Source organism: Felis catus, chromosome F2 (genome assembly GCF_018350175.1).
Source record: "Felis catus isolate Fca126 chromosome F2, F.catus_Fca126_mat1.0, whole genome shotgun sequence".
Taxonomy (NCBI): Eukaryota; Metazoa; Chordata; class Mammalia; order Carnivora; family Felidae; genus Felis; species Felis catus.
Window position 1 is genome coordinate 33,252,671 of NC_058385.1, and position 26,953 is coordinate 33,279,623.

General features: G+C 40.7%; 1 protein-coding gene, 2 long non-coding RNA genes and 1 pseudogene across 6 annotated transcripts in view; all 4 read left to right on the forward strand.

Moving 5' to 3' along the window:
* The first annotated feature begins 648 nt into the window (after nucleotides 1-648).
* On the forward strand, nucleotides 649-10,341 carry LOC123383041. The gene is made up of 3 exons (XR_006592274.1): nucleotides 649-4,650; nucleotides 6,281-6,457; nucleotides 8,501-10,341. It is a non-coding gene; the product is annotated as an uncharacterized LOC123383041 (long non-coding RNA).
* On the forward strand, nucleotides 4,489-4,599 carry LOC111558609 (annotated as a pseudogene).
* A 1,965-nt stretch (nucleotides 10,342-12,306) lies between the features above and the next one.
* E2F5 (E2F transcription factor 5) overlaps nucleotides 12,307-26,953 on the forward strand; it is a 30,518-nt gene continuing 15,871 nt past the window's right edge. Inside the window, exon 1 of one of the 4 annotated variants that reach the window (XM_045049637.1) lies at nucleotides 12,307-12,819. In XM_045049637.1, the coding sequence (XP_044905572.1) occupies nucleotides 12,586-12,819 (234 nt within the window). In that variant the 5' untranslated portion in view covers nucleotides 12,307-12,585. The remainder of the gene's footprint in view (nucleotides 12,820-26,953) is intronic. The other 3 variants (XM_045049636.1, XM_023248786.2, XM_023248785.2) reach the window with 3 other exon arrangements.
* Nucleotides 16,674-17,206, forward strand: LOC109496075. The gene is made up of 2 exons (XR_002151894.2): nucleotides 16,674-16,734; nucleotides 17,041-17,206. It is a non-coding gene; the product is annotated as an uncharacterized LOC109496075 (long non-coding RNA).

Consider the following 26,953-nt stretch of genomic DNA (forward strand, 5'->3'; position numbering starts at 1 on the left):
AGGGCTCCATTTCATTAGAGGCAAGATTCCTACTGAAATCTGTGGGACAACATCAAGCATACAAACATGCACAATGAGGTCAGGAGGAAAAATAATGGCTGACAATTTCCTAAATTTGATGAAAAAGATTAACCTACAGATCCAAGATCTTCAGTAAAACCCGGGATAAACACAAAGAGAACCACACCTAGGAACTATAGTCAAACTCTTGGGAAATTCTTGAAAGCAGCAAGAAAATACGATTCATGTAGAGGAACGATTGACTGCTCATCAGAAGCAGTAGAGGCCAGAGGGCAGTCAGTCACACAGTTGAAATGGGAAGAAGAGGAACTGTCAATCAAAAATTTTATATCCAGCAAAACTCTCAAGATAAATGCAAAATAATGGCATTCCCAGACAATTGATAGAATTTATTGCTAGCCAACCCACCTTAAAAGAAATGTTCAAGTTCTAAAAGGCTGAAAGGAAGTGATACCAGACATTAACTTAAACCCACTGGAAGAAATGAAGACTATTGGGAACAATAAACATGTAGGTAAGTTTCTTTCTTTTTTTTTTTTTTTAAAAGTTTATTCATTTTGAGAGAGAGAGCTAGAGAGCAAGCGGGGAGAGGGGCAGAGAGAATACCAAGCAAGCTCTGTGCTGTCAGCGCAGAGCCCAATGCAGGGCTTAAACCCAGGGATTAAACCCATGAACTGTGAGATCATGACCTGAGCCAACGTCAAGAGTTGGACACTTAACTGACTGAGCCACTCAAGCATCCCTGTGGGTAAGTTTTCATAGGACTATATAAATACATTTTTTCTTCTGTTAATTAAAAGACATTTATGGCAATAATTGTAACACTATTGAATTTACAGCATATATATTGGGATATGTGTGACAAAAAAACACAAAGTTGGGAGGAAATACAGCCATACTCGAGTTTATTTTGTCAGATTAATCTAAAGATGACTGATAAATTAAAATGCATATTGTAATTCCTACAACAGCCATTAAGAAAACCCAAACATTATTCCTGAAAAATCAGAGTAGGTTCCACTTCTGGAATGGCAGTGCAAGGAACTCTGTGGACCTGGTTTACAGCCACAGCTGGTGAAAAGTATTTTAAAACACCCATTTAAAGTCTGAAAATTTTCCTATGAGCATGCAGCAAATGAAACATTTCTTCAAGAAAATTTACTAAATCTCCGTAAGAACAGCAAAAGCTTACAATAGATTCCTTAAAATGCCCAGTTTTTATAAAAAAAAAAAAATACATAATAAGACATACAAAGAAATAGAAAAGTGGAACTGATACACCGTATAAAGGAAAAGTAGCTGCAAGGGGACCCAGATGTTGGTCTTAAAAAAGACTTCAAAGCAACCACCATGTATTCAAAGGACTAAAGGAAACCATGCTTTAAAAGTAAAGTAAGGTATGTTAACAGTGCTCACCAATAGTGGATACACAGAAATATTTTTAAATTAACGATTTTACTATAGGGTCTCTACAGTGCATTTGAACTGGCAGAAGTATCTGTGAACTTTGAGGTTGATGGAGATTATGCAATCTGAAGAAGAGAAAAAACCTGAGGGAAAATAAGCAGAACCTCAGAAACATGGACTGCATGAAGTGCACCAACGTACAGTGAAGTACCAAAGGAGAGGGGAGAGACATGAGTGATCTATATAAATTCTAAATAAGATATATATAAAATATAACTAACCTATATATTAGAAGAAATAATGGTTCTAAGCTTGTCAAACTTTATGACAATCAGAAATTTATACCCCCAAGAAGCTAACTTCAAGTGGGAAAAGTTGATGACAGCCACTACCCAGAGTAAAAATATTAAAATTGAAAGAAATGTGAGGAGTCCACAAATATTTTCAAATTAAACAGCAACTTCTAAATCTATGAGTCAAATAAGAAATCACAAAGAAAAGGTGTGATAGAGAAATGGGCTCCATATTGACCCATGATCGGTGTACGTGGAGGCCAGGGCTGTGTGGGGAGGGGAGGTTTGCATAGATAAGATTCAAAGATCAGAGGTTTAAAAAATCATTTGGCTTTCTGAAGTATGGAGCCCAAGAAGGGCTGCCTATACTGTAACCTATCTCTGGATCCAAAATCTTTTTGCCCCCAGTTTTATCGAGATTAATTGACATGTAACATTCTGTAAGTTTAAGGTGTACAAAATTATGATAGGATGTATGTATATATTGTGAAATGATTACAATCAACTTAGTAACATCCATCGCCACACAGTACAATTTTTTTCTCATGATGAAAACTTTTTTTAAAGTTTTATTTATTTATAACTAATCTCTACACCCAATGTGGGGCTTGAACTCACAACCCCAATATCAAGAGTCACATGCTCCTTCAACTGAGCCAGCTAGGTGCCCTCTTGTGATGAGAACTTTTATGATATACTCTGAGCAACTTTCAAATACATAATATACAACTGTTACCTATAATCATGTACACTACATCCCCATAATTTATGTATATATTATAACTGGAAACATACCTTTTGACCACCTTAATCCAATTCCCCCACCCTGGGTCCAAAATCTTGATTTGAAAGTACCTCAATTTAAACTCACTAGTCTAGCTTATTTTAGCACATATAACACACCAAATTCCTAAAGTAAAGATATGCTGTCTTCAATACTCCTGATCTCCTACAAAGTTAAGATGTTAGGTATGGAGGTTCCAGTTTATTATTCTGAAGGGTAATTGGAAAAGATACTCTACCTGCTCTCATCCTTTGGAATTCCAAAATGCTCACCCACATGGCCAGAGTGTTTAGGGGAATAGCAATTTATCTCCTCTATTTTATTAGAAAATAAGCAGTTGCTACCCTTCTTCATTAAACCCTACTAATATTTAAAGATCATGAATGTAGTGGATGATGTAGTAATGTCCTTAGGTTGATCTCATCATTGCAAGTTCCAGTAAGTAAATCTGCAACAATAGATGAATCCACATTTTATGGAGTAGGAGAATAACACTGCCAAAGTTGTGACTACTCATTGGGAAGATTGTCATCAAGAAGACTTGATATCCCATCTGATTTGTGATTTATGGGCTAGCAATACCACCACTAATGGTGGTCCCTAACTATCTTGTCTCTTTGTTTACTTCCTTTGGAGATATGAGATTGCTGCTCATGCCTAATTTAAGGCTTAAATCACAATGATCCAGGGAGACACAAGTTGCTGAACATATTAGTATAATTGACTTATTTATAGATTAAGTGGGTGTGTGACCACCATTTTTGTCCAAGTGCCTGTTCGAGAATACATAGTTCTTTCAGAGTGCCTGGAGTCTAACTGTATTCTTTCCTTATGGTTCTGTCATACTGGTGTTTCCAACATTTATTACCACATCCTGGGGTGTAAATCACAGTGTGATCTAACTGCTTCTCATCGGAAGCCCCTAGAGCCCCTTGTCCAATCTCTCACCCCATTGTCACTCCCTGAAAGAGGTGTTGAGTCAGGCACACAGCCACCTACAATCAAAACAATAGCAAGCATGCTTTCTTTGGTTTGATATACCTACTGAGAATGAATTTGGGGAGGATCAATCCATGGAGTCTTCTCTGAGACTCATCAAATCAGAATGTTCTTTTCCGAACATTCTTTTCCAAGAGGCTACTGTGCAATTTTCCAGCATGACTCCTACCAGGCTTTGGAAAGGCTAGAAGTAGTTACATCTGTTAGTTAATTGTTAATTATAACATCTGTAATTACACTAAATTTTGCATTATCTTCCTCCAAGAAGTGTACAAATTGCAGTCTTCTCATACAACAATCTAATTAAGCAGTACTTTATAAATGAAGTTGGATATTTTTTATTCCATAAAAGTCTTGGAATATACTTTTATTCACTCCTAAAGAGATGGTTGTTTTTACAACCTTGAAAATTTAAAGCCTAAATATCATAAGAATCTTTGAAATCTTTCCAGGATTTTATTATTGTAGGGCAATATTGCCCATAGTAGATAATTATTTAACACTTCATGGGTGTAAGAATCCTCCTGTTCCCCAACCCACCTTGCCATAGGCTGCCCTTGTAGCTGCCACAGCTCTGAATGGATTACTTTATTTTTGTTAGCCAGTTTTTCACTTTCATCTCCATACTGCAGTACTTGGTAATGTAACTGTCTCACTTTTAGATTCTGTTTTCTTAGTATATGGATCATGGCGGGACACTGAGGATCTGTCTGTGCCACTTCTTCCCATTATTTTTAAATCTTTGAGGTGGAGAGGCTTCCTGATTGGCAGATATTTTCTTCTGAACAGTAGTGTAACCAACATTGGTGTCCACTTTTACAGTCCTGGGATGCCCTTTCTGCTCCCAGTGTTTACAATGCTGACATGCATCACCTACTATTTTGTAAATACTATTGAGCTTATGAAATCTTGCTCTGTGTTCTTGCTCTGTTTACTAATATAACCCACATAAATATTCTGAACTTTTAGAGCAAATTCTCCTTGATGCACAACTGGCTGAAGACTAGAAGGATACCCAGGGTGCAACGGCTGCAAATAGTAACCTCTTTGGTAGTGTATGCAGCCTGTTGATTGTATGGGACCTTGGAGACAGGCCTTTCCAGTGGACATTGATGTCTGACTTCATGCTATCTAGGCTCCAGACAGGTATGCGGGATATTTTGGAAAGCTCTAGGGCGGTGGCCAGGGTCCACATTGACCAAGTCATCATGTCCATCCATACTAACCTGCAGAACAAGGCACATGTGACTGAGACCCTATGCAAGGCCAACTTCAAGTTCCCTAGCCACCAGAAGATCCACATTTCTAAGGAGTGAAGCTTTATTAAGTTTAATGTGGAAGAATTTGAAGGTATGGTGCTGAAAAGTGCCTCATCCCAGATGGGTGGGGGTCAAATACATCCCTAATCGTGGCCCCTTGGGACAAATGTTGGACGCTGCACTCATGAGAACTCAGCAGTGCCCCCTCCTTATTCATGTCCACCAATAAATTCTACTTCTGTCAAAAAGAAAAAGAAAAAAAAGACTAGAAGAGCAAAATGGTTTTCTTCCTGTCAGCTAAAAGATAAATGTTTACTGGGGTGCCTGGTTGGTTCAGTTGGTTGGCCGGCTGACTTCAGTTCAGGTCATGATCTCGCAGTCTGTAGGTTTGAGCCCTGCATCAGGCTCTGTGCTGGCAGCTCAGAGCCTGGAGCCTGCTTCCAATTCTGTGTCTCCCTCTCTCTCTACCCTCCCCTGCTCGCTCTCTCTCTCTCTCAAATAATAAACATTAAAGAATTTTTTAAAAAAAGATAAATGTTTACCAAACTATAAGTGATTATGGTCACTAAATAAACTAATACACTTAAAAACCGGTATCACATAAGTTTTATCATCATGATTTTCATCACATTTTCACACCACACAAATTATTAGTTTCTTGTTAGTTTTTTATTTACTTTTAAAACTAACTTACTTTTAAAAATTACATCCCTTTGGGGCGCCTGGGTGGCACAGTCGGTTAAGCGTCCGACTTCAGCCAGGTCACGATCTCGCGGTCCATGAGTTCGAGCCCCGCGTCAGGCTCTGGGCTGATGGCTCGGAGCCTGGAGCCTGTTTCCGATTCTGTGTCTCCCTCTCTCTCTGCCCCTCTCCCGTTCATGCTCTGTCTCTCTCTGTCCCAAAAATAAATAAACGTTGAAAAAAATATTTTTTTAAATTACATCCCTTTATTAGCCACAATTTAAATAACATAAGTCACTAGTTTGATGTTCTGGTTATGTTTATTTAAATTTTTTCCTAATCCATATTAGTCATGCAAGTATTATAATGCAAAAGTTCTTGACCATGTACCAGCTACAATCATTCTGTGTGATACCAGTAGTATGTGCACCACACGTTGAAAAAGATAAGTTATTGGATGGTCCACTGACTGATGAAAGATTCCCAAAAGTATTATTTTGACTTTTCCATTTTTTTCCATTTTACAAAGCATTTTTTTCTCAGAGATTCTAAAAGAACATATTATTTGATTTGGTAGTGTTCATGGCTAACATGACTTAGCTGGAAAATATTTGCTGATGAGTCTGAATTTCATTTTTGCTGAATAAATTATTTTTGTTAAAAATGGCATACATATAATTATGTAAGTGTGTATTTTTATAAATAAAACAGTTTGCAGTAGATGAAGATAGTATGCTGCATATTTTAAGGTTAGATAATTTTTGGGTACCTCTTGTCATATTGAAGGATTTGCTTATTTATTTGTTTATTTAGAGTACTTTTATTTTTCATTCTAGGGAATAGGTGTCCTGGCATTGCACAAGGAATTGAATGATGGGGGATCATTAGTGGTGAGAAATTATCTTTCGACAGCAACACTTTTGACTTGGAAAAGTCCCTCTTGGTGATAAATCCAAAAATTTTCAACACTCTTTTGACATGAGGTTTAGTTGCCGAAGGGTCTGTATCTGAGGGTAAGATGTATAAGTTTTTGTCTTAATTGGGGCAACGTATTATAATCAAGAAGCCTTTATGTGATGGCTCGTTATTTGGACAAGCTGTCTTCTTAAGCTTTGGTAGTTTAGTGATAAGCATTTTTATCTTACTAAAACTTCAAAGAAATGGTATTATCAACCATGTTTCCAAGGAAGAGGGTTGCTAAGCAACTTGATTTTTCAGGAAGGTATAAATGACATTCAGTTTCAGTAAATGTTTGACCCTATTTGCCTTCCCTTTTTATCTACAAGAGCAGTTAGAGGACTGTTAATGTATAATAGAAGTTTGCAGTGTATACTAGTTGAATTATACTTTGTTATAACCAACTTGGATCTCTTATTCTTATATTTGAACATGTATGGTTGAAATTCAGACCCCACATATCAGATCATAAGCATTAAGTTTTTTAGAATTCTTTATTTTTTAAGTTTTTTTTCTTAAAAAATTTTTTTAATGTTTATTTTTGAGAGAGAGTGAGAGACAGACAGAGTGTGAGTAGGGGAGGGGGAGAGAGAGAGGGAGACACAGAATCTGAAGCAGGCTCCAGGCTCTGAGCAGCCAGCATAGAGCTCACGTGGGGCTCAAACCCACAGACTGATCTGAGCTGAAGTTGACGCTCAACCAACTGAAGCACCCAGGCACCCTGAGAATTAGAATTCTTAATACCACTCTTCAAGGAGCTTTGGAGGCAATTCTTTTTGTTTCTTTTAATGTCATCCCATATTTTTGATACATGTGCTCTTTCTGTAAACTGCCTTGATAGGGCAGTATGGTAGAATACAAGTCACCATATAAAATTTAAATTCTCTCAAATCTGTGTGAATTCTATTTCTATATATGTTTAAATGTACTTGGCATTTCTTGTTTCTACTTATAGGGCACAAGCTTGTGAAGACAAGGTCTTTACATTACTTATCCTATTTTGTAACATGCAGGTTTTAGATGGACAAAGAATATGTTTATCATAATGAGGGGATTAATAATCCTTGAAACATATTTTTTAACTAAGTTTGTTGTTTTTTGGTAGTATTGTTTTGTTTGTTTGCTTATTTTATCTAGAAAATACAGAAGATAGATGTTTGTGTGTTGCAAAGTTTGGGAAGGAAAAATAAGAAGCCAGATTTTATTCTTACTAACTCAGAACGGATTAAGTAAGGGAGAAATAAAGCTGATGAAGGCAGCCTTTCAATGGAAGTTTGTTACTTTCCAGGAGACCTGAGAGTTGGAAGTTATAACCAATCATGACCACTAAATAGGCTCATGCATTTAAAAATCAGTATGCCATCACCAGTGACCAGAATAAAATTTGGTTGAGGGATGGGACTCCTGGTCTTGAGGTTATGTGTTTGACCCCACACTGGGTGTAGAGATTACTTAAAAATAAAAAATCTTTGGGGCGCCTGGATTGCTCAGTCAGTTAAGCCTCTGACTTGGACTCAGGTCATAATCTCAGTGTTAGTGAGTTCGAGCCCCATGTTGGGCTCTGTGCTGACAGCTCAGAGCCTGGAGCCTGCTTTGGATTCTGTGTCCCCGTCTTTCTCTGCCTTTTCCCAGCTCGTGTTCTGTCTCTCTCTCAATAATAAACAAACATTAAATTAAAAAAATTTTTTAAATAAAAAAAAATCTTTAAAAAATTTAAAACTTGGTTTGATTTTCTTAAATATTTAACTACCATATTATGACACAATTCTGCACATTTGGGGGTTTTTTTTCTCCTTTTTTTTTTTTTAAAGATTTTATTTTTTAGGTAATCTCTATACCCGACAGGGGGCTCAAACTCATAACCCTGAGATCAAGAGTTGTATGTTCTATCGACTGAGCCAACCAGGCACCCCTCATAATGATTATTTGTATTTTGATTTTTTAACTTCATGTTTCTTAAAGTTTCATTAGCAGAAATTTCAAAAAAATAAGAAAACTTTTGTATTATCAGCCTTTGATTTTTAGCTGTTTTTAGGGAAAAGGATAATTTCATTATTTTTTATGGTGTTATTCATTTTTTCACAAATGTATTTCACCAGGTGTGTGGGAATTACCTGAAACCAAAACCTGCAGATCTCCAAGTCGAATTCTCGTATCAATACTGATTTCATCTCTGAGGTTTGGATCCAACAGTCTGCATTTTTAACAAATACCATAGATGATTTTTCTCAGTAAAGTTTGGGAACAAGTGGTATAAGTGAATTTTAGCTTCTCTAACAGACGTAACATTTTGAAGACTAATTGAAATGGCTAATTTGTGAATATTTTCTAGTTGAACCCCAGCTAATTTAAACAAAGGAAAAATTTACTGTGAAAAATACAAAAGCACTGCAAAATAAATTTCAAGTTGTTGCAGGATTTTTTTTTTCACCTCAATACCCGGGGTTCGTTGTCTCTCCTCTTTGAAGAATGAAGAGGTGGACACAAAATAAGCAACAGGCAAAAGTTTATTAGAGTATAAGATCAGAAAGTAAGAGTAGTAGGAAGTCTTTTTTACAGAGAGGGGACATTCAAAGTGAATGACCAAAGACTATAGGCAAGGGTCCTTGTTTTATAAGGTTCTGGTCAACCTCCTTCCCTTCCCACTTGTTCCTTCTCAGGTTCCTTGTCCCTTATTGGCTGGACAATTCTAGGTGCTGGGTTGTCCATTGCTGATTGACTTGTTTCCATTCTATGAGGGGTGGTCTATGGCCATATCATTCCTTGTGGGTCATATGTTTCATGGTCTACTACTTATTTTCAGTTAGGTCTTTCGTCAAATTCCTGAGGGAAGCCTGAAGGGGAGTAAGTGTGGTCTGTTACTTTCTTAAGAGGAACCTTAAGCGTGATGGGGTTTGCTGTGGTCTGACACTCCCAGCATTGTTCCAAAATATGTATTTTTCCCCACCCAGGGACCTCAGGTCCTAATTATTTCCCTCTCTGCCTGTTTTATCCTATTTTTTCCTATTATAAACTGACTTATTAGCATCATTAACAGTATAATAATTGCTTTTTAAAAAACCTTTAAAAACTGAAATAAAAAACACACAATTTTCAAAATTACCAAAATAGCTTTTATGAAGCAGTACTCCATGCTATGGAATGAATTGTGTCTTCCCCAAATTCATATGTTAAAGCCTGAATCCCCAGTATGATGGTATTTGAGGAAGGAGACTTTGGAAGGTATTAGGTTTAGATGAGGTCATGATAGTAGGGCCCTCAGGATGGAATTAGGGTTCTTGTAAGAGACATTAGAGATCTTTCTAGCTCTTTCTGTCTCTGCCTTGTGAGGACATGGAGAGAAAGTCTGTAAGCCAGTAAGAGAGCTCTCACTAGAACCTGACCATGTTGTCACCTTGATCTTGAACTTCCCAGGCTTCAAAACTGTGAGAATTACTACACTATTTTGGTTATGGCACCCTTAGCTGACTAAAGCACAACATAAATGTAAGGGATTTTTTTTTATTACAATAATTTTGTTTTTTATCAATTCCCATCCCAGCATCTATGGCAGAATGTTCCCTCTTCAAATTAAAAGTAAAACCTTCTTAGTAAGCACTATAGTGTTTACTTCTATTAATAAAATCAATTTGCAAAATTTGTCTTTGATTTTGCTAATGCCAAATCCACAGGAAAAGCTGTTTTCAGATAAATTGTTCAACTTTTTTTAGTTGCAGTTTTCATGTTTTACTTCAGATTTTTAATTTCACATTTTGCTTATAGATTTCTTGGATTTTTGGCTTAAAATGAAGACTATCTGGTTATTAATAAAGCTCTGTACCTATGGGGGTGCCTGGGTGGCTCAGTCGGTTAAGCGTCAGACTTCAGCTCAGGTCATGATCTTGCAGTCTGTGAGTTTGAGCCCGGAGTTGGGCCCTGTGCTGACAGCTCAGAGCCTGGAGTCTGCTTCTGATTCTGTGTCTCCCTCTCTCTCTGCCCCTCTCCCGCTCATGCTCTGTCTCTCTCACTTTCAAAAATGAATAAATGTTAAAAAAATAAAGCTCTGTACCTATGAAAAGGAAACAAACTTTTTATTATAAATGGTCTGTATAGTTTTACTTGTTAATGTTGCTGTCTGAATATTTCACTTCATTTTGGGTCTGTATAGTTTTACTTGTTAATGTTGCTGTCTGAATATTTCACTTCATTTTAGTGAGCCGCTTTTGCTAGCTTATTGTTATTTTAAATTAAGTAAAATCTTGCATGAAGCTTTCTTAATTATTGTCATATAGAATTTCCATTCACCTAGTATATATTGAGCATTTATTCCAAGTGTGAAAAAAAAACTCATTTAAAATTTAGACCTGATTCTCAAAAATGTGTAATCGCGGGGCGTCTGGGTGGCTTGGTCGGTTAAGTGTCTGACTTCGGCTCAGGTCATGATCTCACGGTCCGTGAGTTTGAGCCCCGCGTCGGGCTCTGTGCTGACAGCTCAGAGCCTGGAGCCTGTTTCAGATTCTGTGTCTCCCTCTCTCTCTGCCCCTCCCCCGTTCATGCTCTGTCTCTCTCTGTCTCAAAAATAAATAAACGTTAAAAAAAATTTTTTTTTAAAAAATGTGTAATCGAATGACAAAGATTTTTTTTTTTTTTACTCAGAACTGTGTGCCATCTCATTTACCATAAATGGTTTGGGCTATCACCGTAGCACACAAACTTATGAGCGCCAAGTAGTCTAAGTAACACAGTATATGATTCCGATAAGGCATTAAGAACACTTCTAAATGCAGGAGATCTGGGGTCTAGTTGTGAGTCTGGCAATTCACTGCCTCCCTGACTACACTTCAGTTTCTCTGTTTACAAAGTTGATTGCTGATTGTGGGACCCAAGGAATTTAACAAAAATCCCCTACCCCTGGACAAGCAGAGCAAGACTAACTCCATTTTGTGCTACACCCACCATCTCATGTATAACCCCCATATGACCTACTTATTGTTTAAGACACTCCCCCACCCTAGTCAAGCCGCTGAGCACACCCTTACTGGAAACCGGCTCATATAGGAAGGCAGAACCCCTAACCGCCAAAGAATGTAAACCCCACCTTTTGCCTGCCAAGCTTGCATGCCAATTCTTAAACCCCGCCTTTTGCCCGCCAAACTTGTACGCCAATTCTGACCAGAGTGATAGGCTAGTTCAAATGGTTACTATAGGTAAGTTGTAATTCAACTGGCCACCTGCATGTGGACTGACATGACTACGCAACTTTCTGTGTGTGTTACAATCTCACTGGCCACTGGCCCCTATAAAACTGCTACACCTCTTAACCTAGGGGTCCACGTCCCTGCTCCGCTGTGTCGGGTATACTTGGGCCCAAGCTCGAGCTTGCAAATAAACCCTCGCGCGTTTGCATGGGTATTGGCACCTTGGTCCTCTGTTGGATTCGAAATTGGGGGTATTACACTGATGAGGACAAAACCCTAACTCCAGGATTTTGCTTTTCCTGCGTTACAAATCTAAAAGGACAATCTATTGAATAAAACCCAGCACTTGGTCCGAGTCACTGAAATGTTTGCAAAGGACTTCAAAGCTCGGCAAGAGCGCTCAGCAGATAATACCCAAAGACCGTAAGGGACCCGAAGCTGATCTCCCGCGGCTCTACAAATGGAGAAACCAACCACCTTCACAGCTCAGAAGCTAATGGCCACTGGGCATAGTGATTTTCTGCCTCAGAGAAGTCCTTGCTTTCTCCCGAGGTGGCTGCGGGAAGTCGTCCTTCCTCGAGGCAGCTCACCAACCGTAGGGAAGCGAGTGTGAAACACAGTAGCGACGTTCCCCCTCCTCCCGGCGAGCTCCTCCTTCCCACAGAAAAATGCGTTTCCAGGCAACCGCGGGCCGCGACGTCACTTCCTGCCATTTAAACTCGGGTCCCCACCCCTCGCTGCCCCTTCTCTGCGCTTCCACTCCCCCTCCCCTCGGTCGTGGGCTCCATTCACGCTTCCAAGGGGCTTGGGGAGGGGGCGGAGGCCCGGCGCGCCAGCCGCCCCGAGTCCGGTGGGCGCCGCGCGCGCACCTGTTGTTTGCAGGCGCCCGCGCCCCTCCGCCCTGCTCTCGGCCGGCGGCGGCTGGAGCGGCCGCTGCACAGCGGGCCCGGCAGGTGGCCGCGGGCGGGGACGCACGAGCGGCCGCACCGCCGCGGCGTGGGGACGCGATGGCGGCGGCGGAGCCCGCGAGCTCGGGCCAGCAGGCGCCGCAGGGGCAGGGCCAGGGCCAGCGGCCGCAGCCACAGCCTTCCCAGGCGCAGCCTCCGCAGCAGCCGCCGCCGCCGCAGCTCGGGGGCGGCGGGGGCGGCAGCAGCAGGCACGAGAAGAGCCTGGGGCTGCTCACCACCAAGTTCGTGTCGCTGCTGCAGGAGGCCAAGGACGGCGTCCTGGATCTCAAAGCGGTGAGCGCGGGAGGCGGGGATGGGGGCGGACTAAGCTGCCCGCGGCCCCCGGAGAAGCCCACCCCCTTGAAGCGCGGGGTCGGGCGGCGCGGTGTGGGCGCGCCCCGCGGGGACCGGGCGACCCCCCCCAGAGCCAGGGCCATGTGGCCGGTACCCAGGCTCACGACACCAGGATGGGGGAGGGACGAGGGACCGGGTGGCCCCGACCGGCCGCACGACCAATGGGGCCCGGCGCAGCGCCGGGCTCTCGACAAAGAGCCCAGTACCTGGAGCGCGCCCGCGTGGCTTCTGCTGGCGCAGGAAGCCGAGGGCGCCCGAGTGTCCTAGCTGCTCCGCGTCCACCTGTGGCAGAGGCGCAGGGGGGACCCTGGCACTCTGCCTGGAGACACCTGGGGATTGATTTTGCTGTTGGGAATTGATGGTTTTCATAGGCTATTCTACTTGAGACGGTGTTCCTGTTGTTCAAAACAAAACAACCCGATTTTGCGGATGAAAGAAAAAAAAAAGAACTTTTCACACTCATTCCGCGTTGAAATAATCATAGTAATAAAGAAAAAAACCCTCTTCCTTGTACACTTCTTTTCATCATCCTGATGGGGGGGGGATATTTGATTTTAACTTAATTTGATATATGGTACAGATTTCTAAAAGTGAGATATGCCATCACACAAAAAGAGGATGTTTTATAGCTTTCCCTCAAAGAGGGGTTAGCGCTCAGTAAGCTCTCCTGTTTCTTGAGAATGTGTGCTTCCGTCGTGGACTACAGTTCACATTTTTCAAACAACAACATGCATCGAAAGCTGTTGGGTTAAACAAAATGACTTAACCGTTCCAAGCAGGATTTGGAAGGATTCCACAACGCTGAGGAGCAGGAGACTGTGATTACTTGAATTAAAATTCAACCAGTGCCCCAAGTTTAAGTAAGAACGAAAGCTTTGAAAACAGAAATTACTAATGAGTTGTTAATCACTGCAGACATCTCCTAGCCATGTCCCCGATATCTGAAATCTGATTTACACTGATGACTGGTCCCAACAGCCAGAGGAGTGCAGGAGGGACCACCTCACCTGGCTTGAAAGAGTGACAGAGACCATCAAGGCTGTGCCTAGAGCAAGAGAAGGGGCATCTGAGAGAGAGCATTTTATAGTACTTCCTGAAGGTAGAGAGGAAGGAAGACCCAAGGGCCTTCCCGACTGTAGCCCAGAGGGTGCTTGCTGTTTTGTCTGAGAATGCCCATTTCTTTCCCTGAGCACAGTAGGTGTTCCTTAAGTGATCGTGGAATTGAATTATTCGGATTCCAATGAGGCATGGTAGGTGCGTTTTGCATTTGGGGAAGTAGTTTCTGCTGTCTTCTTTTTTGAACTGTTATTGCTGGAATTTCTCCCCAACTCTGGAAATTCCTTGTTTTTTCTATAGCCTCTTCCTCCCTTGCTCCCTCCCTGAAAGTACTTTATGGCATATATAGTATTTAGATTGTCAAGAACTAAAATGGATTTGGTTTAAAGGATTTCAAAGGAAGCCATGAGGTCATCAGAGTGCCAGACGTGCTACAAAACACGGCTTGTAAACTATCGTTCAAAATCTAGACATTCAGTTGTATCCTGAATTTACTGTGTAAATGGACTGTGCTTTCAGTAGAGGGAATCAGGGAACTTTGGGGTTTTCCAGATACAGCTGCACTCTGAGGGTTTAACTTTGAGGACTTTCTTTCTTTCTTTCTTTCTTTCTTTCTTTCTTTCTTTCTTTCTTTCTTTCTTTCTTTCTTTCTTTTTATTTTATTTTTTTTTTAACATTTATTATTGAGAGAGAGACACAGAGCGTAAGCAGGGGAGGGGCAGAAAGAGGGGGAGACACAGAATCTGAGTTAGGCTTCAGGCTCTGAGCTGTCACCACAGAGCCCCACTCAGGGCTCGACTCGGGGCTCGACTCGGGGCTTGACACGGGGCTCGACATGGGGCTTGACACGGGGCTCGACATGGGGCTTGAACTCACAGACTGCGAGATCATGACCTGAGCCGAAGTCAGTCGCTCAACCAACTTAGCCACCCAGGCACCCCAAACTTTGAGGGCTTCTTTCTCAACTCACCTGGCAAAATGATGGAACTTTGCATTTCTTGCTTTTAAATTCTTAAGACTTCCTCCTGTTTGATCTATGACCATTGCATTGTTCTCCAGAAGTCACAGGAACAGTGAGTAGAGAGTGGAGTTTAACAGTTCATAACAACATTGTTTCATTCATCCTGGAACTTTCCTTAAAAGTTTCAAAAGTTTTTGCAGTTACGTTTTGTCTCTTTATATCAGTGATTTTTTTTTTTTTTTTACTCCTAAGGTACACTTTGAGTATCATTCTTTTTCACATATACATGAAAAATATACATACTTCATTTATTTACGTATATTTTTTTCAATTATTTTCGTGTATGTGTAAAATCTTACTCATGTAAAAATCTTGCAGTGAAATCTTTCCAGTGATACTTCTTACTGTGAACCATGACATACATTATTGAAAAATAACATAATGCTCCATCTTGGTGATGCATTTCTTCTTCATAACATAACTAATTGAGAACGTAGACCAATAAAGCAAATAAATTCTAATAAAGCTGTTCAAGTATAATTTAACAATTAGAAGGGATTAGAAACACCTCGAAAGTGTTTTGAGAAACTTAATCATATCTCCTTCCCACACCACATAGTCTCGTTTATAAAAGTGGGTACAGTAGTCACATCTCTTTATTCCAGTGAGATGACACATTACCTCATGCTCCTCAAGCTTTATCTGGTTTGCCAGCTTATGCTGTTAATAGCTACCATTTATTGAGAGTTTGTTCCAGGCTTTTTACAGATCTTAACTAATTTTATCATCTTAACAACTTGGAAACTTGAGCCTAACTAATGCCCCCATTTCACAGGTGAGAAAACTGACATGTTAAGTAGCTTGCCCAATATCATGAAGCAGAAAGTGACAGAGCTGAGATTTGAACGTAGACCATTTTTCTTACTATGCTATAATTCCTTTTAGTATTCCTTAAAACAAAACAAAAAACTTCTCATTTAAGTTTTTCATCTGTGTAAGAACATGGAATATTTCTTGTAATGAAACATGAGTTTTTGCATGATTATTTTTATCCCTCTACCCATGACAGAAGAGAGAGGTATTGAGCTATCACTTGAAAAATGAGGGTATTGATGGTAAATTCCACGTTATTTTACAATTAGGGTTCTACTTTTCCAGAAGTAAGAATTTAAAGAACTGTTAAGATAGTCAGAACTGTCTATCTATTGTTTTGGAAACTCCTGTTAAGTATAATTTCTATCTGAGTTTCTTTACTTGCCATTTTGAGACCATCTTGAACTTTTTAAAGCATGATTAAGATGGCTTATCTCTTATAATTATGTTACAAATTGACTGCATGGTACCTAGGTTAAAATGATAAAGTATTTACGATGTGTCTTATCTCACAGGTCCCTGACTCATACCCATTTATGATTAGCTAATTAATATATGCCCTGGATGAAATAAATAATTTAACGTAACGTCTTACTTTGTGGCAAAAAGCAAAGATTTGGTGTCAGAGAATAAAGACAGAATTAGCCTGGGGAAAGATATATTAGTAGTACAGCCAGAACTTTAGTGCATGCTTAAAAATTCTCAGGACAGGTTCACTTCTAAGTGTATAGCCCAAAGATTTGGAAAGCAGGTCTTAAACAGATACTTCTGTACCCCGTGTTCATAGCAGCATTATTCATAATAGCCGAAAGATAGAAGCAGTGCAAATGTCTATCAACAGATGAATAAACAAACAAAATGTGATATGTACACACAATGGAAGATTATTCAGCCTTCAAAAGGAAGGAAATTCCCAAACATGCTACAACATAGATGAACCTTGAAGACATGCCAGTTACAAAAAGGTAAATACTGTGTCATTCCTCTTATATGAAGTAACTAGAGTGGTCAAGTTCTTAGAGACAGAAAATAAAGGATTGCCAGGAGCTAGGAGGAAGGGGAGAGAGGGAGGTTTCATGGGTCAACACATTATGGGCTGAACTGTGTTCTCAAAATCCATATGGTGAAGCCCTAATTCTCGTACCTCAGAATGTGACTGTATTTGGAGATAGGGCCTTTAAAGAGATGATGAAGTGAAAATGAAGTCATTGGGATGGGGACTAATCCGATCAGAATGGTGTTCTTAGAAGAAAGGAAATTTGGACACACAGATGCCAGGATGCATGTCCACAGAGGGAAGCCTGTGAGAGGACACGATGAGAGGGTGACCATCTGCCAAGAAGAGAGGCTTCATGAGAAACCAAACTTGCCAACAACTTGATCCTGCGCTTCTAGCCTCCAAAAGTGTCAGAAAATAAATTTCTGTTGTTTAAGCCACCCGGTCTGCAGTCCTTTGTTACGGCAGCCCCAGCAAACTAATGCTATGGATTTGGAGTTTGTCGGATGAGAAGAGTAGTGGGGTCTGGTTGCACATCAGTGTGAATATACTTAAAACTACTGAACTGCACACTTAAAACTGGTTAAGGTGGTAAATTTTATACCACGTGTATTTTACCAGAATTAAAAAAAAAAACATATAAAACAACAGCGATACTACGACATCCCTACTAAAATGGCAAAATAACACAAAACACTGAATACTGGTGTGAATGTGGGACAACAGGAACTCTCATTACTGGTGGGAATGTAAATGGTACAGACCCCTTGGAAGACCATTTGGCAGTTTTTAGGAAGCTGAACATAATCTTCCCATGCGATTCAGTAATCACACTACTTGGCATTTACCCAAATGAGTTGGAAACGTGGGTCTGCCTGCATATGGATGTAGATACCAGGTTTCTTTATAATTGCCCAAACTTGGAAGTAACCAAGATGTCCTTTGGTAGGTGAATGGATAAATAAACTGGCATGTTCCGACAAAGAAATACTATTCAGTGTTTTTTGTTTGTTTGTTTGTTTGTTTGTTTAAAAAAAGCTATCAAGCCATGAAAAGACATGGGAGAACTTTAAATGTATATTACTTAGTGAGAGAAGCTGATATGAAAAGGCCACATACTATAAAATTCCAACTTTATAGCTTTCTGGAAAAGGCAAAACTATGGAGACAGGGAGAGATCAGTAGTTGCTGGAAGTTCTTGAGAGGGCAGAGCACAAGAGAATGTTTGGGGCAATGAAACTACTGTGTACGACACTGTAATGGTGGGTATATGTCATTACATATTTGTTAAAACCCACAGAACGTATAACACCAAGAATGAACCCTAATGTAAACTCTGGACTTTGAGTGATATGACATGTCAATGTAGACTCATCATTTTATTTTTTAATTTTTTCAACGTTTATTCATTTTTGAGAGACAGAGGCAGAGCATGAGTGGGGGATGAGCAGAGAGAGAGGGAGACACAGAATCTGAAGCAGGTTCCAGGCTCCCGGCTGTCAGCACAGAGCCCGACTTGGGGCTCAAACCTACAAACCTGAAGATCATGATCCGAGCCGAAGTCAGACGCTTAACCGACTGAGCCACCCAGGTGCCCCTAGATTCATCAATTTTAACAAATGTCTCTGGTGAGAGATAATGATAGTGGGGGGGCTATGCCTCTGTGGTGGCAGGGGTCTAGGGGGAACTCTGCTTTCTGCTCAGTTTTGCTGAGAACCTAAATCTCCTCTAAAAAAATAAAATTATTAAAAATGCACATAAAAAGGTGATCTGGATACATCTATTCCAATGACTAATTATTCAACATCAACCCAATATCAATAATCCTCATAACAAAAGTGTACAGGAGATCTATCTCCATTTTGCTGATAGGAAAGTGAGGTGTGATGAGGGTAAGTGGCAATCGGTATCCATAGTATCTAAAGCCCCACGTTGGATGTAGAGCTTACTTTTAAAAAAAGAAGAAGAAAGAAAAGGAAAAGAAAGAAGAAAAGTTTTGGAGTGCCTGGCTGGCTCAGGCAGTGGTGCATGCAACTCTTGATCTCAGGGTCATGAGTTCTAGCCCCACATTGGGCACAGAGCTTTCTTAAAAAAAAAAGTATCCACAGAATTGACATATAAATGCCAGAATTGACACCCTGAACCACCGCGGTAAGCAAAACATGTACCCACCTCCAAAGTTTTGGTGTCATTTCAAAAACAACTTCATTCAGTATGAAAAAGAAGAAGAAAAAAGAAAAAGAAGTCAGCCATCTCTCTTTTCCATCTCTGGACAGGATAAATAGGCTTGTATCCAAGACAGTAGTTCTGAGTTCTTGGTCCCAGCAGTGTGTCCTTGGGCAAGCCTCATAAGCTGTATATCTTACTGAAATAGAATGTACAAAATGCATATAGTTGCCCCAAGGAGGAGGAAGTGATGTAGCCACCATAACTAGAGGCAGTGTCTTGTGTGAAAAGTACCAGGCAAGTTTTATTTTTGCACTAAGCTAACAGCCCCTCCCCCCCCTTTGAAGGAAGGTGGGGGCCTGAAAGGGATTATAACAGTATTTCTCAATGTGTAGATGGAATAGCAAATGTATCAGACTCTCCTGGATCTTATTAAAAATACAGATTCTAATGTTGGACCTGAGAGATCGGGTTATGTAGGGCTAGAGAAGGGGCCTAAGAATTTGCATTTTAAACAGATACCCCATGGGATTCTGATTCCTGCTGGCATTTGAGAGCCATGGAATGAATCCTGCTGCCTCTCCTTTTCCCATCCTATTCACAAATCAGAAATAGCTTCTAGTGTTAGGAGCTAAGATTGGTGAGTTCTGCATTTGGGAAAATGTGAGAAGTTGGGGATTGAAAAGGTCCTCCTTTCATATGCTCTGATATAGCATATGAATATCTTTGCTGGTCATATCTTTGAATTGCAACATATTAGAGCTCTTAAATCTTACACTGCTAATTAAAGGGCCTAATTTCAAGTGGAAATTAAACAGTTTTGAGAATTATTCTATAATAGAATAAAGGAAAATCCACTTTTACAGTACAATTCTCGACTTTTAGGAAGAAGAGAATCCCAAGATTTTGAAAGTTTGCATTTAATGTTGAAAAAGAGCAAAATCAGCACGACTTTGGCCGAATCTCCATTATGTGTGTTCCGGGGGACTAAGCAACAAGTGCAGTGATGCTCAAAAGGGTGAAAGGGCCTCAGTGAGTAGGGAAGGGTTCTTTCCTGGAGTGAAGAGCTTGTAGAGTCAGGAACATACACATTTGGGGAGCATTCTTAACAAGGGTAGGAAGGAGTTTCCAGTTGACAGCCGCTGTTAACTGAGATTATATTAGCAGTGTCCTGGTGTGGTGGTTAGGCTTTCACTGATTTTATACCTCATTGTCTTTCTATATGTTATTAAAAGTTTAAAAGGTAACTGTTAACTGACCAGAAACACACTTTGAACTGCTGGCACACTTTAAGGGGGGAAAATAACACAGAAAGCTTAACAAATCCATGAAAAGGTAACACCATGAAAGCATAATACACAAAATACATCAAATGAGTAATAACCTGTTTCTATAGTACATGTGAATGTATGCAATTCCTTTTTCTTTTTAATAGAGTTGTGTAGATGAAAAAGAATTCAGACAGTTCTGGTGTTGACAAGTAACTTGCCAACAAAGGACTCAAAACGTTGAAGGCAGACCGGCAAGAAAGAGAAAAGAAATTAGGGGTGAAAGTAGTAACTTTCAGATGAAGTCTACCTTAATATCAAGAGTACTAGGGGAGCCTGGGTGGCTCAGTCGGTTAAGCGTCCGACTTCAGCCAGGTCACGATCTCACGGTCCATGAGTTCGAGCCCCGCGTCAGGCCCTGTGCTGACAGCTCAGAGCCTGGAGCCTGTTTCAGATTCTGTGTCTCCCTCTCTCTCTGCCCCTCCCCTGTTCATGCTCTGTCTCTCTCTGTCTCAAAAATAAATAAACGTTAAAAAAAAAAAAGAGTACTAAATGGTATAAACCATTAGGAATCCTAGAAAAGAAGGAGTCAATAGGATCCAAATGGGGTGAATGTTTTGAGTAGGGAAATGCATTTTTTATCTCTATTTTTACTCTTCAGAAGCTTTTTTTCATACTTCGTTGTGCTTGACTATCTTCCCAAGTGTTAAAGTTAGTTCACAGGTAGGGGTGTTTTATTACGATATACCTTTCCAAGAACAAAGTTTCCTTATTACTTGAAGGGAGAAATTGGATCAATAATAGTGATAATAGCTAATACAACTGTAATGCCTACCATGTGCCAGGCACTCTTCTAAGTGTTTCAGATACGCTCATTTAATCCTTACAATAGTAACATCTTAGGGACGCCTGGGTGGCTCATTTGGTTAAGTGTCCAACTTCTGCTGAGGTCATGATCTCACGGTTCAGGAGTTTGAGTCCCAGGTCAGGCTCTGTGCTGACAGCTCAGAGCCTGGAGCCTGCTTCGGATTCTGTGTCTCCCTCTCTCTGCCCCTCCCCCACTTGCCCTCTGTCTCTTTCTCAAAAATAAATAAGAAACAAAAAATTCATACAGGCCAGGAAATTGAGGCACAGAGAGGCTAAGTAACTTGCCCAGGGTCATAAAGTTAAAGCTGGGCCTGGGGGTGCCTGGGTGGCTCAAGTTGGTTGAGTGTGTGACACTTGACTTTGGCTCAGGTTGTGATTCCTCAGGGTCGGGGGATTGAGCCCCATGTCAGGCTCCATGCTGAGCGTGGAGCTTAAGATATTCTCTCTCTCTCTCTCTCTCTCTCTCTCTCTCTCTCTCTCTCTCCTTCCCTCCCTCCCTCCCTCCCTCATCTCTCTCTTCCCCCTGAACCCTCCTCCCCCACTGGTGCTCTTTCTCTAAAAAAGAAATAAAGTCGGGCCAATCTCCGAGCATATTCCCTCACTTCTGTGCCTTACATCAGCAGGAAGATATAAAATGTGCAGAGGCAAATCCAAACGGTAGAAGAGCAAATGCACACTTGATTTTGTTCTTGTTCTAAAAAGTTAATACTTGTGAGAAAAGAATTTCCAAAGCAGTTGAAGACTTAGACGAGATCTAGAGTTTCCAATTTATAGATTTCAGAATTTCATCAGCCTTTTCCTACTTAAATAGATACTTTATTAAGTACCTTCTTTTCTTCTTTTGAGTAATCTTTGGTGACTTGAGTAAAACAATAAAACTGAAGTTCCTTATTATTATTTTAAACATTTATTTATTTTGGGAGGGAGAGAGAGAGAGAGCAAGCAGGGGAGGAGCAGAGAGAGAGGGAGAGAGAATCTCAAGCAGGCTCTGCAGCTGTCAGCTCAGAGACTGATGCGGACTCGAACTCATGAACCATGAGATCATGACCTGAGCTGAAACCAGAAGTCAGACACTGAGCCACCCAGGCACCCCTGAAGTTCCTTTTTAAAAGTGTATGCAGAATTTATTCAAAGGTTCAAGCTTCCAGTTATAAAATAAATAAGACATGGGAATACAAAGTATAACATAGGGGATATAGTCACTAATATGTAACAACTTTGTATGGTGACAGGTGGTAGCTGGGTTTATCATGGTGATCAGAATGAATATAAATGTTGAGTCACTGAGTAGTACACTTGAAACTAATAAATTATTGTATGTCAACTATACTGCAATAAAAACAAATATAAGGGGCGCCTGGGTAGCTCAGTCAGTTAAGTGTCTGACTTCGGCTCAAGTCATGATCTCATGTTTTGTGAGTTTGAGTCCCACATCGGGCTCTGTGCTGATAGCTCAGAGCCTGGAGCCTGCTTCAGATTCTGTGTCTCCCCCTCTCTCTCTCTGTCCCCACCCCCCCCCCACTCATATTCTGTCTCTGTCTCCCAAAAACTGAATAAACATTAAAAAAAAATATATATATATATATATATAATTTAGAACAAATTTAAAGCTCAAGCAATTGCACTACTAGGTATTTATCCAAAGGATTAAAAAAAAATGCTGATTCAAAGGGGCACATGCACCCCAGTGTTTATAGCAGCGCTATGAACAATAGCCAAATTGTGGAGACAGCCCAAATGTCCATCGACTGACAAATGGATAAAGAAGATGTGGTGTGTGTGTGCGTGTGCGTGTGCGGGTGTGTGTGTGTGTGTGTGTGTGTGTGTGTGTGTGTGTGTGGAGAGAGAGAAAGAGAGAAAGAAATACTACTCGGCAATCAAAAAGAATAAAATCTTGAATTTGCAACAACATGGATGGAACTAGAATATATTATGCCAGGCAAATTAAGTCAGTCAGAGAAAGATAAATATGATTTCACTCATGTGAAATTTAAGAAACAAAACATAAACACAGTGCAAGGAAAGGAAAAATAAGATAAAAGCAGAGGGAGGCAAACCATATGAGACTGTTAAATACAGAGAACAAACTGAGGATTGCTGTAGGGATGTTGGGTGGAGGGATGGGCTAAATGGGTGATGGGGAACTCCCCTACAAGGGGAGGGCCCTTGTGATGAGCACTGGGTGTTATATATAAGTGATGAATCACTAAATTCTACTCCTGAAACCATTATAACACTATATGTTAATTAACTTAGATTTAAATAAAGTTAGACACGATATTGGTGTATGTATCAATATCATATTTATGGATGACAGTTTGAGGTATTTGAAAGGACTGGAGATTTTTTAGGAGAAATTCCTTTGGGGCAGGATACTGAGTGGGAATTAAAATACTATGTGCTTAGTGCTGCTTCTTGAGGGAGGCTTTTGTATCCTTAAAGTAAGTTCTTTATTTTTGGTATTTCATTTCCTTATTGATTTAACATCCATCCCCTCCAGATCCATTGTACACAATGGCAGCCTCTTCCAGGAACTCTCCTTTTTGCCTCCACCTTAAGTAAGCTCTCTTTTATTCAGCCTCTTGTAACACTTTATCTCTACTGTATGGGGCTGTTCAATTTTTAGACCCCATTCTCTAGCACAAGGTGTTACCCACAGCCTTAGATACCTACACAGTTCTTGTGTTACAAGTACCAGTGGTGCTTTGCTTATTCAGTGCAATTTTTACAGCTTGGGAATTTTGATGGCACACCGCACTTATTTAAAATCTTGAAATTATAGAGCCCATTTGAAAAATTCTGCCACAAACTTATTTCATGAATATGGGATTAATGCCAAATTCCATTTGGTTATCCATTAGCTTTCTGAATCTGTATCCTTCAAATGGGGAAAATGGTAACTACTTTGCAAAATGGTGTGAGCCTTAAATTAGGTAACATCTTCAGAAGATCCTCTTACACAGTTATCCCATTACTGGCTTATCGATGGTCTTAACTGTGGGTCGAAATCAAACATTCTACATGTCAATTACCTTTGGCAGTATATGAAATTACCTAATAATTTCATATCCCACACCTTATAGGATAGACCAACAGAATATCCATGTGGCACAGTTGAAAGGCAGTTCACTCAGTTTTTAAAATTTCTTAAAAATATTTTATGGGTACTCTGGGTGGTGCATCACTTGAGTTCTTTTCACCTCATTGTCGGCATCCCATCATCTGTATGTGTCTGTGCATGTGCATTTATATGCGCAATTCGTTATCGAATTGGTTTTATATAGTATTTCCATAGCACCTTCTTTACTTTTGGATTCTGGCCCAATTTCGTGTAGTGTTAGTTTCTGAAGCACAGTAGCTAAAACACTGAGTACACATGTATTGACGGTTATGGGCCGGGAAGAGAGTCAAGTACCTGCTTTGCAGATGGAGAACCTGAAAGACGGGATGTTTCCCATAGTTATTGTTTTTATGTTAGTGCTTTTGAATGCAACATCATGCTCCATCAGGAGAACATTCTTGAACAAATGAGCTGCAACTAATCTTAACTCAAATAAACCTACCACATAATCTTTCCCTCCCAGAGTTAACACAGGGTCTTAGTGGACTCATTTGTTAAAGTGAAGGGGTGGGGCCAGGAAATTCTTTAAGCCCTTTTTAGCACTTGTATGCGATCTCAGCTGTCCTGATTTAGCTTGCCCACCTCTTAATGGTATCACAAGCTTTAATTTTTTTCCATGTATAGATACCACACTGTTTACAACTGGTGACATATTTTTAAATTTCTTTTTAAACATTTATTTATTTTTGAGAGACAGACAGACAGACAGACAGACAGAATGGGGGAGGGGCAGAGAGAAGGGGAGACCCAGAATCCAAAGCAGGCTCCAGCCTCAGAGCTGTCAGCACAGAGCCCGACATGGGACTCAAACCCACGAACTGTGAGATCATGACCTGAGCCAAAGTCATATGCTTAATCAACTGAGCCACCCAGGTGCCCCAGTGGTGACATTTTTAGAAAAGGATTTAGTATTTGGAGGGCAGATGTATTTCTTTCAGAGGATTATGTTTCTTTTTCCCTCAACTTGAGTTGGTTTGGTACAAGTAGATGCTTCCTTTATGTTTTATAGGTCAGATCTATAATAGCAAATGTAACCTTCTTAAGTACATTTGATGCATGCACATGTGCATTTCTTCAATAGCTAATTGGCAACATGGGATGAGGATGTACTCTTATTGCACGTGGGTCTCACTTTAAATTCACCACCACTAACTTCAAAAGTAGTGATGGGGTCCAGCATTCCTTTTACACTACTTACTCTCTTACTCTCCTAGATGAATATTTTACACTTTCTCCTTTTTTTCTAAACCATTAAATGCCTCTTCCTCCCTTTCTCCCCCACCCCCCTCCCTCCACTAGCCTCCACTTAGGAGAAAATAGAAAGCAACCAGGAGGAAATGTCTAGTCTCTCTTCCTATCTTGTCTATTATCGTACCTACATCTGCGCTGGTCACTCGGCTGGACTTCAATTATTAATATGCCTCATTATTATCTAAGGCTATTCCTCAGCCTGTCTGATTCACATTCCCCTGTGCCTACCGACAGCTGTCCCTTCTCTCCTGCATGGTTAATTATCCCTCTTCCTCCATTACCGGGCAGTTCTTATCAGCACAACTCACATGTTGAATTAGCTCCCATCTTTAAAAGAAAAGAGAAAGGAAGGGGAAAAACTTCCTGGCCGGACCCCACAACTCCCTGCTGCTACTGCCCCATTCTTCTATTCTGTTCCTCTTTGCAGCAGAACTCTTCAAAAGAGTTGTCCACTCTAGCTTTCTTTCCACTCTGGTGGAATTTCTCCGTTAAGGCTTTGACTCCATTACTCTGCCAAGACAGCTCTGACCAAGGTCACCAGTGACCTTGCCAAAGTCAAATCCATGATCAGGTCTCATGCTCATCTGACTCACCCTGACAGCAGTACTTGACATGGTCACTCTTACTTATACTCTTCCCTTGGCCTCCAAGACCCCACTCTTCCTACTTCTCTGTCTTCAGTGGCAAGTTGCTCCTCCCTTCCCAGATCTTAAACACTGGAGTGTGCTGGGCTAAGCCTTTCTCTTTCTGTGCTTACCTGCTAGGTGAATCCAGTGGGTTCCATGCCTGTGACCTAAAATGTCTATTTACTGATGACTACTGAATTTGTATCTCTAGCTTGGACTTGACCTACCCCACACTCTCGTGTCCAGTGGTCTTCCGAACTACTCCCCTTGGAGGTCAAATTGTTCAAAGCCAAGTTCCTGAGCCAAAGGAGGAAACCAATAGGTTTCCTCCAACCTGTTCTTCTGCAGTCTTCCTCATGGCCAGTTGCTCATGTCATAAACTGTGGAGTTACCCTTAACTCTGCTCTCAGATCTACTACCTGCTATATCTTCAAAATATATTCTGAATTCAGCATTTCTCACAACGCCCACAGCTGCCTCCTTCATCCAAGCAGCTAACCATCTCTTGAATGGATTATTGCCATTGCCTTCTCGCTGGCCTCTTTTTTTCTACCCAGAACAGCCAGAATGAACCTGTTCTATGCTAAAGCATAGCACCAAATCACCATGAGCTCGGAGCCTTCCAGTAGCTTTCCATTTCACTGGGAGTAAGAGCTGAAGTCTTTACGATGGCCTGCAAGACCCCAGTGATCTGGCCCCTTGGCATATGGTGTTACTGTCTTTATCTCTCTCCCTTCCCTTCCCACCCTCCCTCCCATCTTCTCTCCCTTCTTTCCTTTTTCCCCTTTTCTCTCTCTCTTCTCCCTCTCACTCACTGTTCTGCCCATACTGACTTCCTGTCTTTCCCTGAAGGAAGTAAGCATATTCCCACTTCAGAGCCTTTCTTTG